Source organism: Sapajus apella, unplaced genomic scaffold (assembly GCF_009761245.1).
Source record: "Sapajus apella isolate SASKATOON/1434 unplaced genomic scaffold, GSC_monkey_1.0 scaffold14, whole genome shotgun sequence".
NCBI classification, from domain to species: Eukaryota; Metazoa; Chordata; class Mammalia; order Primates; family Cebidae; genus Sapajus; species Sapajus apella.
Window position 1 is genome coordinate 35,804,150 of NW_022436954.1, and position 13,329 is coordinate 35,817,478.

The window sequence follows — 13,329 nt, forward strand, 5'->3', positions numbered from 1 at the left end:
GTATCCATCTTATTCATAATTACAGAAACTAAAATCATTGGCTATTAGATTGATAAAAGTAAAAATGCTACTACTGGCCAAATACTGAAGCAGCAGGCTCATGCATTCTAGGTAGGGGTGGTGGTTGGAGGTCTATTTCTCAGTCTCAGTGAAAATATACAATATGCCTATCTGGTAACCCAGCAATACTACTGCTGGACAGTTTTTCCATATAACACACATATTGTAAATCAATAAAGAAATGCGAGCCTTACATATTTATATGTTGGTGTTTCAAGTACGATGTCTTTTGGACTAAAAGGAAACCTAACATATTTCAAAGCGTGAAAATTTACCCGATACATAATAATTTCAAAAAAAGAAAAAGAAAAAAAAGAAAAAAGGAAAATTACTGGAGCTAAATGCCTGGGGTCTATAAATGAAAGAAATTAATATGATTTAAAAAAATAAAGAGAGCTGAGGTGAGAATCCTGGGGTTTAACCTTTCAGTTCATCCCCTTTTTTGAAAAGATGTAGTTGCTTCCTTTCTGAACAATGTGTCTTCAATATCCAAAGGCTTTGCTAAACTTCTCCTCCTTTCTTTAGCTCCCTTCCTCCCACAGCTACTGGCCCATATCCATGTCCATTCCTGCACCCACACTCCCAAAATTACTTACTTCCTCCAGTCTCCACCGGTCAAAAAGTTTATTGTATTTTCCTGGGTGGCCAACAAATCTGTAAAAAGGCATTTTAGTTCATTAGCATTTCAGTGCGGTTCACTGAAGAACATCTACTAAGGCATCACGACGAGTGCATATGTGGGTGGACATAAATGTTCACTGGTGCAATTTGTCTCCAGTTGACTTCTGCTATGTTAAACATCAAAGTATCTGACTTAAAAAGGAAAAACTGATGCATGAACTAATGGGTCAAGAAAGTACAGACAAACCAACTGGATGACTCTCTATGACCCCCACATAGAGAGTCTTAATGTTTTGTTGACCTAGTTAATGACTATTACAGTAATGTGCTGAATTGTTTGGTCCAAAATGTTTCTATCATCAATGTTTCCATGGCACTGGACGGAGTGCTAAGTGCATGGCAAAGCAGAATCATTAGTCCAATATGTGGCTTTTTCATATTTTGCATTAATGGTGGAAAAATGTTAAGATAATAGGTAGAACAGGTTTCCACACTAAGGAATTATAACCCAAGATCACACAATCATTCTTTTCTTCTTTAACAAAACTGTTACTGATGATAAAACAGACACAATTCAACTCAAATGCAGCTAACAGGTATTTTTTTGTGTGTGCCAACTTTAATTGCTGGTGGCTGTCGGAAGTTATTTGAGTGAGAACAGTAATTGTCAAAGTATTGACTGTGTTTGTTTACCTTGCAAAGATAATGTGTAAAAAGTTGACTTACCTTCCCAAAAAGAAAGCGATATAGAAGATGGAGCTGTTTAAATTGACAAACTGGAAGAGGAACATCTTCAGGGCAAAGCTGTTTTCCCACTCAGATTCTGTTCGAGGATATTCTAAAAGGAGCACAGGGTGCGTTGACATAGATGAGATGAATGTCAAGACTCTGGATATAGAGTCAGAAACCTGAAGTTCAAGTGTAGTTTATTTTATTTTATGTTTTAAATTTTTACTATTTTTTTGAGATGGAGTCTCTGTTGCCCAGGCTGGAGTACAGTGACACAATCTTGGCTCACTGCAACCTTTGCCTCCCAGGTTCAAGCAATTCTCCTGGCTCAGCCTCCCAAGTAGCTGGGATTATAGGTGACCTCCACCATGCTGGACTAATTTGTTGTATTTTTAGTAGAGGCAGGGTTTCACCATTTAGGCCAGGGTGGTCTCTAAATCCTGACCTCAGGCAATCCGCCTGCCTTAGCCTCTCAAAGTGCTAGGATTACAGGTGTGAGCTACTGTGCCTGGCCAAGTTTTTTCAGTTCTATGAGGCACTTCGTGTTGCTGATTTCTAGCATCTGTATCTTTAAAATGTGAATGATAGTATCTGCTATTCACAGTTGAAGAAAAGACTTCATAAGATAATCTTTAAACTTTCCCCACAGCTATAAAATTATGATCCCTGTTATTAATACTTATGATTTACAGGAGTCTCTCTACTATCATCATTTAGCAGTAAGCATATATAATGGATTAATCCTTTACTCTAACTGGCTATACTCAATATACTCAATATAAGGGCCTAAACTGTCAACAGAGTTCTCTGAAGAATGAATATTTTGTGTACAGACAGAAGTGGAATGGTAAAGGGAAAAGAGGGCTACATCACTCAGGATCGCTGAGCTCTTAGCCTTACACCTGACTGGCAGGTAATCTCACGCAGGTCTCCTTTTGCAGTCAGTTTTGTCATCTGTAGAATAAGGGATTTACACAAGATGATTTATAAGAACCCTGTCAACTCTAACATCTTATGGTTTTATAACACTTAAAAGAAAAAAATTAAGGACTGTAATTAAAAAATTAAGGACTGTAATTAAAAATTAAGGATTCCATGTACTGCAGCCTCATCTCCTATCTAGTATTCAAACAAGGAACAGAAAATAGATATGCCACATCTAACATATATTTTCATGTAATTGAAGAACTCAATAAAGATAGAAAGTGCATAGGATCTCATTTAAGGAAAACACAGGCTCAACGTAAGCATGAGCCCAATCACGTGAAAGGAGGAAGGAATAGGTCCTGGGGAGCTCTAAGTCCAAAGGCAGTAGGTGCCAAAAGTAGGAAGGGTCTGTGGGCCACTCAGAAGGGTGACTGGCAAGTGTGCTTCAGTAAGAACCGTCAGTAAGAACCTGTCCCCTCAGGTTTTGACAGGTCATGCTTTCACTGTTATTTCTTTCTAGTATGTAAATTTAGTTTATTAGCACAGAACTTATTTAGAAAAGAGAATGTAGACTTTTAGGTAACTTTTATTGTGTACATTATTTTTGGTTCTTCATTTCTAATTTTATTTCAGCATTGTCCACAAATGTGTCCTGATTGATTTCTGCTTTGAGGACAAAAGTTGCAATGTCATTTGTGTCTAAATTGTGTGAATAAGTTTTGACAATGTATCAAGTACCTGAAAATAATATTTGTTTTCTTGTTAGGCGTGTGTGTGTGTGTGTGTGTGTGTGTGTGTGTGTGTGTGTATATTTTTTTTCTTCAGATGAAGTCTCACTGTGTTCCCCAGGCTAGAGTGCAATGATGTCACAATCTCGGCTCACTGAAACCTCTGCCTTCCAGGTTCAAGCGATTCTTCTGCCTCAGCCTCCTCAGAAGCTCAGATTACAGGCACATGCCACCATACCTGCCTAATTTTCATATTATTTGGTGGAGATGGGGTTTCAACATGTTGGCCAGGCTGGTCTCGGAACTCCTGACCTCAGGTGATATGCCTGCCTCAGCCTCCCAAAGTACTAGGATTACAGGAGTGAGCCATTGCACCCAGTCTGGTTTGTACATATCTTTAAAGATGGTTATCAGACATGATAGTCAAACACTGTATATCTTTATGTTTTGACTATGGACTTTTCAATTCTTTTTTATATTTCTATCTTTTTTGCTATCTACATTTTAAATTTTGTTAAAGATGCATAGAGATCATGATTATTATACTGGTGTGATAGTTCATTTATTAGTATGAAGTATTCCTCTTTCCCTGCAGATTCCCTAATAGAAACCTGTAGACATTTGATATTTGTTGTAGAGCTCTCCATTGGATTGGTTAAAACCATGAGATCCTCATTGACTGAGGCTCTCCTTACCCAGTCATGCTCTTTTACATGCTTACCTTTCTCAGGAGTTTACCCCTAAGAACTCTCTTGCATTACTAACTCCATCTCAGTGTCTGCTTCCCACAGGACACAATGGATGTCAACATTCATGGAATGCACTAAATATCCAGCATAAAAAAATGATAAAACGTTCTCACCAAAGTACATCATTAATCAAATCTCAAAATGAGAAAAGATCCAAAATTATTCTAGAGTGTAAACAAATAAAAAAAATCAAAACAGGTTATTCGCAAAGGACTGCAAATCAGAATGGTGGCAGAGCTCTCAGTAACAATGCTGGAATCCAGAAAAAAATGAAGTTCCTTCAAAAATCAAAGGAGTCGGTATTTCTAAAATAGAATTTCGTACCAAGGAAAACTGGATATCAAGTTTGAGACTAGAATAGAGACATTTTTCAGATATACAAAGTCTTAAGAAACTTACAAGTAGCAAAATAAGGAATTGAGTCAAGAAGGAATAAGACATTGGATTTAGTAAGTAGTAACCCAATTACAGAAAAATATAAAAGGAATTCCCAGAGTGCTGATGAAAGTACATCTAGATGCAATTGGCTACAAGCCTAGAAAATAACCCATCTAGTTTGGAGGAGACAGCATGAGAAGTTAACTCTAAGAAGAAAATCAAGTTTGTAGAACACTTGATGTGTTTGAATATATTCAGGGAAAATTTAGAGTCTTAGCAAAAACTTTTGGATAAATTAAGAAAAGTATGTTAAAAATAAGCAAAAAAGGAGCCATTATTAGCTTAAAAAACAGTAGTGGCACAAAAAAGCATACAGAATTATAGGATATACCATGCCTTAGATGTGAAAATAGTCACAGAAACATAATGATGTGAAGATTAATCATTAATTTGGCTAAAATGCTGATATATCTACCGTGGAAGGAGGAGAAATAACTGTGTTTATCAGATAATGAATGATGGCGTATGGAGGGACAGGGCACTGCAGGGAACAGTAAGAGCTAAGTCTTAATAATTCATACTTTTATAAATGGGAAAGCAAAAGCTATCAAAAGATAAAATCCAGTAATGTCAACAGAAGGATATTATGTAGAAAAAGGGTGGGAAATAACAAAATAAACAGATAAAAATGTTTAAAAAGTAGTTTATTTGGTATAGAAAATAGGAATGGGTGATGTGGTAAAGGATTGGTTTTCATTGTAAATACTGTTTTGGCTTTTAAAATGTGTACATGTAGTATAATACTTTGATTAAAAAATATTGAGGAAAAACCCAAAGAACTGAAAAGTTGGAGAAGCAAGCACTCCTAAGTAGGAAGAACCAGGTGTGTTAATCTCTAGTAAAAATATTTTGCAAGTACGTGCATTGCCTCTCTATTGTTATTCAATATAGACCAACTGCCTATACTATCTTTCTCATTTTTATTGGTAAATACTTAAGTAATTGAAATTATTAAAATGCTACATTACATAAAGTAATTTCAGACTGACATGCCCATATGTTATTTTCTGACTAAGGGGTGAAGTAAGAAAAATGCACTTACCTAAATTAGTGAGGAGGTAAGCAATTTTTTCATAAGCCTGCAATAAAAGAAAATAAATAGTGAACATTATTCTTCTCTTTTGTAAAAGGCTGGTATTTACATTATTTGAAGAAACATCTATACTGTTTACAAAATGTCCCGGTTAAATTTTACATTAAATAGAAACATTTATTGAAACTTAGTATGTAATGTTTTAAATATTCATACATAAATGAAATTATAATATAAATGTGTATGTAAATATGTGTGCATATACATGTGTGTGTAGATACACCTGTAATCTGTAATAACGAGTCTTTTGTGGTAGCTATTTTTATTTTCATTTTGTGAATCAAGAAATGAGAAAACATCCCTAAAAGTCTTTCAGCTAATCAGTGGCTGAGCTGGGATTTGAGCCCAAAATTATAGTTTTTTTACTACACTGGAAGGCGAAGTGAAAGTTTGAATTTTGTACTACTGATAAAGAAATTTCTAAACTATAACAAAAGACTGTATACATTTGTATTTGTAAAGAACAAAATTGTTTTTGTATTATTTAAAACAGATTCAAAAGTCAAATCTGTTGAATCTGTAAGATTTTTCTGATAACATTTTTCCTCTTCTGCCATCTTTTCCCTTCTCCTGTATGTACTCTGACCAACTTTACATAGACTCAAGGAAAGGGCATATATTTCACAATATTCCAAGTAAATATTCCAATAAATATAGTTGGGAAACTATATTCACTGTAGACAGAAGTGCTTGTGGATATATGTATGTGCAAGTGAATATTACCTCATAACCACGTAGTTCAATATTGTTTAGATTATCATTTCCAATAACTGTCTGTTGGCACAAAAAATTAAAAGGTATGCACCTGGACATATTAAAAGTTGTTCACCTTCTGTGACAGTTCTTTCAATAAAACTATTGTGATTATTCCTCTTAGCTGTGATTCAAATCTGCCCCTTCCTAAGATTTAATGTGTTAGCTAGAGACAGAAAGATTACACTGAGTACAATACTCTCATTCTATTCCTAGTATAGGTTATTTTTGTCTTTGTTTAACTACACACAAACTATAATTTTCAAATTTTAGGATAAGATTACTGTGAATTATGAACACCAAGTTATTCCTACTATAATAGGTTCTTTCTTCATGTCCTATTTATTAAGTGAGATAATCAGAGCAGGGTCTCCAAGGAGTACAATAAGATAGACTCGATCATCCAAACAATGGTACTTGAGCACCCAGTGTGCCTCTTGCACTGAGTTGAGGCCGTTTGTGGGACTTGAAAGTTAGTTCTAGTTAAATAATTGCCATTTGGCTTGTGCCAAATAGTGCTTTACATATATTATTATTCCTTAACAACAATTTTGTTAAGTATAGTTATAATGATCCCCAGTTTACAGAAGAGGAAACTAAGGCGTAGAATGTCAGGCACCTCAGTAGTGAGACAACACTACTAAGCAAGTAGCAAAGTCAGGATTGACTGTCACGGCTGTCTTGCACCATCTGTATCGTGCCTTGTCAGATAAACTATTCCATTTTAAACTATTTTTTTCCAGACAAGGTCTCACTCTAACACCCAGACTGGAGTGCAATGGCATGATCACAACTCACTGCATTCTCAACTTTCTGGGCTCAGGTGATCCTCCCACCTCAGCTTCCCAAGTAGCTGTAACCACAGGCACATACCACCATGCCTGGCTCATTTTTTTTTTTTGGAGGGCATTTGGGCATATTGCCCAGGCTGGTCTTGAATTCCTGGGCTCAAGTGATTCACCCACTCCAGCCTTCCAGAATGCCAGGATTACAGACATAAGTCACCACGCCCTGCCCCATTTAAAATTTTTGTCTTAATGTCTAGCACATTGAGCCACTCTGCAAGCTTAGGATAGAAATATCTGCAACTGATGCACTAGGGGGTTGCAATGACATTGGGAGGAAAGTCATACATCACAAAAGATGCCATAATACTGTTGGAAGACTTTCTGGGGTATTTGAAAACCCGAATCATCCAAGGCCCAAATGCTGTGGCTGACTGGCAACATCACTGATGAGCTACAAAATCAGTTCAAGCAAGAGTGAGTTATTAAATCTCAAACTATAAACTACAAAAATAAATTATTATTTAATATATAACCAACTGTATGGTATATAGCAGTAATCACTTTGGCAGTACATAAAGCTCTGTGTGTGTGTGTGTGTGTGTGTGTGTGCGTGTGTGTGTATGTATATGTGTGTGTGATTGTGTAAAGTGGAATGAGTATGTGCTTGTAGGGGAAGAGGATAAAGGGGTTCAGGGATAACTATTCCAGGCCCTACCTGATACACACACACATATACACATATGATAACATGTTGGAGAACATGTACTTTAAAAAAATCACTCACTAATGCATTTAGTAAGCTGAAATTCTCTTATTCATATACATTAATTAGGTTAATACATTCATTATAAATTTCTAGTGCATCAGGTAGTGTTTTAGAAACCAAACAACATGAATCAAAAAGACACAGTCTCTACTTTCATGGAACTTAAACCTCAGTGGGTAGAGATAAATGGCAAATAAATATGTAAGTGGTCAGGAGGTGAAAAGTGCTAAGAGGAAAAATAAAGAAGGCTGAGCAGAGAGAGGGCTTTGGTAGACACAGAGCATTATTTTGTAGAGTGGTCAGAAAAGCCTCTTCAAGAGGGTAGCATCTGAGCAGAGAAGTACATGAAATAAGGGAGGGAACCAAGCCGAAATCTCAGATAAGTACCTTTGGGACACAGAAACAGGAATTCCAGTGCCCTGAGATGGCACGGACTTCATGTATTTCACAAAGGGTAAGGAAGTTGGAGAGAAAAGAGTGGCAGCAATAAGACAGTGAAGTAGTAAGAGATGAGTCATAGCTCAGAGGGAAACACTTTTTCAGTGCACAGTGGGCCATGGTAAGGATTTGAAAATTCATTCTTAGCTAAGACATCATCTTCCCAGTAATGCTTTGTTTGGGGTGTTATGCAAAAACCAGTTTGGGGAAAAAAAAAATAGGAAAGACAGGAAAAGGACATGGATATTGTGAGAGGCCATACTGTGCAGTTCTACATGGGTGTTAGAACTTTTGCTCTTTTAGTCAGAGCTCCACAATTCAGCCTTCACTGTGAAAATGAACTCCAACCTTTTGCAGAATTGAAAAGAGCCTGCCCCTTTCCAGTAATCTGCTTGTCTGAATTTCTAGAAACTATGGACATAGACATGAACAAAGTGAACAAATACATTTATTAAAAATCCAGTCCTCTGATGAGTTGAGTCACTTGATGTTATCTCTTTTCTTGGTTAAGATGCATGGTCCAACCCTTTGATCCACTCTATTCCATAATAGCCTATTTGCATTGTCATTGGTAACCAGTGGTAACCAGGTATTAAGGAAAGTTAGGTGTGTTTTGAGGCCTTCAGTGATTAGGTCGATGAAAGAAGTATAGGCATGTATGCTCTGCACTCTAGAGATGGAAATGGATCACCAGTGGAGAAAAGTCCAGAACCTACAGGGAGTACTTACATTAGCCAAATGGAGTTAGAATTTTTTTCTTTTTTAATTATAGTGTGCTCTCTGTATAGTATATAGATTTTAAAACAAGAGGAGGAAAGCCAAAAGGAGTCCATTTTTTCATCAAAAAATTTTGTAATTAGAATTAATTTAAATTTTAATTTTAGTTTAATTTTAATAAAATTTAACTTAATCTTTAGAAAATTTAATTTTAATAACATTTTAACTTTTGTTAAAGTAATTTTACCATGCTGAAATGATTTAATTAGCTTAATTCCAGATTTCTCAAAGTCTAGGAGTACTTCTTTTCTAATGTTTCTATATATTTCTTAAAAGTTACCCTTTAATCATGAGGCCAGGCAGCTGTCATGCTGCTGTAACATGACAAAATTAGTTAAAGTTGGATTGTCAAGCAATAAGAATATACATTTTGGGAATAATTTTGCATATTTAATTCTCATTAAAATATTTTTAGGAACATCTCCTGATATAATGGTACCATGCTACAAAGGCACCTTCAAGTAGCATATCACTTTCTGAGGGTAGCAAAATAAAGAAGAAAAGTGGTGGGCTTAGGAAAGAGCAATTCTCCGTTTCATATTGTATCCTTGTAGCTGTTTAGCTATATGAATGATAAAGGGATGTTAAAAATAATACATTGACATTTTAATTAGTGTTAAATTCAACTATTTGTAATTTAATTCTGATGGATGCGACTTCTGATCTTGGTTGTGCATCAAAATTACCTTAGATCTCTTAAATTAATGATTTTCTAATGCTATTTGAGGGGCTGGCTGGATCAGAATTACCAGAGTATTTCTGAATTTGTTTTAAAGATAGATTTCTTAGCCCAACAAAAGAGATTCTGAACAGGACTCAAGAATCTGTAGTTTTTCCGCCCGGTGCAGTGACTCCTGCCTGTATTCCCAGCACTTTGGAAGGTCGAGGCGAATGGATCTCTTGAGGTCAGGCGTTTTAGACCAGCCTGGCCAAAATGGTGAAATCCCCATTTCTACTAAAAATATAAAAATTAGCCAGCTGCGGTGATGCACGCCCAGCTACTTAGGAGGCTGAGACACGAGAATCGCTTGAACAAGGGGGGCGGAGGTTGCTGTGAGCTGAGATAGTGCCTCTCTACTCCAGTCTGAGGGACAGAGCCAGGCTCCATCTAAAATATATATATATATATAAATATAAATAAACAAATCTGTAATTTTTCGAAAGTACTCCAGGTGATTTGAATAGAAAATACTATTCTTTTCTGGGCACGATGGCTCATGCCTGTAATCCATGCCAACATAAAACACAAAAAAGTATTAGCTGGGCATGGTGCATGGTTAGATTAGAAGAATTAATATTGTTAAAGTGTTCACACTAACCAAAGCATAATACAGATTTATGCAATTTCTATCAAAAGACCAATTACATTCTTCACAGAAATAGATAAAACAATCCTAAAATTTATACCGAACCAAAAACAATCCTGGATAGCCAAAGTAAAAAAGCATGGAGGTACTCACTACTTAATTTAAAAGGCTACCACAAAGCTATGGTAATCAAAACAGCATTATAATGGCATAAAAACGAATAGACCAGTGGAACAGAATAGATAACCCAGAAATAAATTCATACACCCACAGCCAACTGATTTTCTGCAAAGGGGTCAAGAATGTACATTGGAGAAAAGGCAATCTTTTTAATTAACAGTGGTGGGAAATTTGAATAACTATATTCCCCCCCACCCCCACGGCAAAACAAAACAAAACAAAACCAAACCTCTGTATCTCATTACATACAAAAATCAACTCAATTGTAATTAAAGATTCATATGTAAAACCTAAAACTATGAATCTACTAGAAGAAAATGCAGGGGAAATGCTGTATGACATTAGGCTGGGCAAGGATTTTCTTAAAAAGACTGCAAAAGCATAGGAAACAAAACCAAAAGTAGATAAATGAGACTACATCAAATTAAAAAGCTTTTACACAGCAAAGAAAACAACAGCATAAATAGTCAGCCTACTAAATGGGAGGAAATATTTGCAACCATGCATCTGACCAGGGGTTTATATGCACAATACATAGGGTCTTAAATAACACCAAAACAACAACAACAACAACAACAACAAAAAACCTGACTAGAAAATTAAGAAAATACTTTAATAGACATTTCTAAAAAAAAAAAAAAAAAAAAAAAAAAAAAAGGATATTGAAATGGTGAATAGGTATATAAAAAAATGCTCAACATCTTTAGTCATCAGAGAAATAAAAATCAAATAAGATGATGCCTCATTCCAGTTGGAATGGCTATAATAAAAAATATAAAGTAAATTAATGTTGACTAGGATACAAAGAAAAGGGAACACTTATACACTATTGGTGGAATTGTAAATTAGTACAGCCACTGTGGAAAATTCTATGAAGATTTGTCAGAAAATTGAAAACAGAACTACCATATGATCCATCAGTTTCACTACTGGGGTATATATCCAAAGAAATGAAATCATTATGTTGAAGACATATCTGTATTCCCACATTTATTGCAGTACCATTTATAATAGTGAAGATGTGGAATCAATGCATGTCCATCAATGGATGAACAGATAAAGAAAATGTGGTGGGGAACAGGGCCAAGACGGCTGACTAGAAGCAGCAGGGATCGCAGGTTCCCCTCCAAAAGAACCATAATAGAATGTGAATCCTGCATCAGCAACTAAGGTATCCAGGTTCTCTCATCAGAATTGACTAGGCGGTTGGCATGATCCATGGAGTGGAAGGAACAGCACTGTGATGTGGTGACCCACCTGAGAGCCACACAAGCAGGGAAGCCTCCACCCCCCAGCCAAGGAAGGCAGCGAATCAGTGTGCTACCCAGCCTGGGAAAGTGTGCTTTTTCCAAGGAACTGTGCAACCCATGGATTGGAAGATCCCACTTGTGAACCCATGCCACCAGGGACTAGGGTCCCAACCGTGGATCTGCACAGATTCTCAGCAGCCTCTCAGCTAGAATCTGCTTAAGCCTGCTGAGTTCCTGAGGGGAGGAGCATCCAGCAGCACAGCTGCTGTCTAAGCCCTTTGATCTCCCTGAGAGAGGGATGGCAGCCAACACTGGGACTGACAGCTGCCTAGCACACTAAGCTCCCTGGGCAGGGGAAGAGCAGCAGCCATCTCTATAGCTCCAGGCTGTACTTTTCCCCTGCTGGACCAGGGAGGCTGAATTGCTTGGTCACAAGAGGTGTCCCCCACAGCCCAACACACAGTCTGCTGTGGCAGACTGCAGCCACAGTACCTTTTCAGGTCTTACCCTGACCCCATCCCTCCTCACTGAATGGGGCTTCTCTTCAGGAACTCCAATGACTCCTGCCAGGGGATCAGGGACAGAACTCTGATCTACCTAGGCCAGAGCCCCTAGGGGCAGGGATGGCTGTAGTTTCTGCAAACTGGCAGACTTAGCCTTTCCTCCAGCTAGTTCTGAGAAATCCAGGCAGCCCAGAAGACTGGGTTTCCCCCAGCAAAGCACACCCCTTACAACAAGGGACAGTAAAAGTGCTTCATGATATGGGTCCTGTACCCCTTGCCACCCAACAGTGTGAGACACTCCAACAGGGGATGTCAGACACCCTATGCAGGAGAAATCCTACTGGCATCAGATTGGTGCTCCTCGAGGTCAGAGATCTCAGAGGAATGAGCAGGCACCCATCTTTTCTGTTCTCTAGCCTCCCTGAGTGACATCTACAGGTGTTGGACTGAACCAAATGAATAGGGCCTGAAGGGAACCCCCAGTAAACTGTAGCCTCCCTATAGAAGAGAGACCTGACCATTGAAAGAAAAACAAACAGAAAGCAAGAACAACATCATCAACAACAAAAAGTCCCCACAAAAACCCCATTCAAGTGTCAGCAGCCTCAAAAATCAAAACTAGACAAATTAATGAAGATGAGAAACAATCAATGAGAAATGCTGAAAACCTAAAAGGCCAGAGTGCCTCTTCTCCTCCAAATGATCACAATGCCTCTCTGGCAAGGGCACAGAACTGGACAAAGGATAAGAACAAATTGACAGAAGTAGGTTTCAGAAGATGGGTAATAAAAACTATGATGTGCTAAAGGAGCATGTTCTAACCCAATGCAAAGAAGCTAAGAATATTAATAAAAGGTTAGAGGAATTGCTAACTATAATAACCAACATAGAGAGGAACATAACTGACCTGATGGAGCTGAAAAACACAGCATGAGAACTTCATGAAGCATACACAAGTATCAAGAGTTGACTTGACCAAGAGGAAGAAAGGATATCAGAGTTTGAAGACCACCTTGCTGAAATAAGACATGCAGACAAGAATAGAAAAAAAAAGAATGAAAAGGAATGAACAAAGCATACAAGAAATATGGAACTGCATAAAAAGACTAAATCTATGATTGATTGGAGTTCTGGGAGACAGAAAGAAGGGAAAAACCTGAAAAACACACTTCAGCATATTATCCTGGAGAACTTCCCCAACCTAGCAAGACAGCCAACATTC

The 13,329-nt window shown here is 37.4% G+C and overlaps 1 protein-coding gene across 2 annotated transcripts in view; it reads right to left on the reverse strand.

Moving 5' to 3' along the window:
• ANO3 (anoctamin 3) overlaps positions 1-13,329 on the reverse strand; it is a 173,086-nt gene that overhangs the window by 24,054 nt on the left and 135,703 nt on the right. For both annotated transcript variants that reach the window (XM_032283712.1, XM_032283711.1), the window contains 3 exons: positions 5,295-5,331; positions 1,408-1,519; positions 657-714 (listed from right to left, as the gene is read on the reverse strand). In XM_032283712.1, coding sequence (XP_032139603.1) covers positions 657-714; positions 1,408-1,519; positions 5,295-5,331 — 207 coding nt within the window. The remainder of the gene's footprint in view (positions 1-656; positions 715-1,407; positions 1,520-5,294; positions 5,332-13,329) is intronic.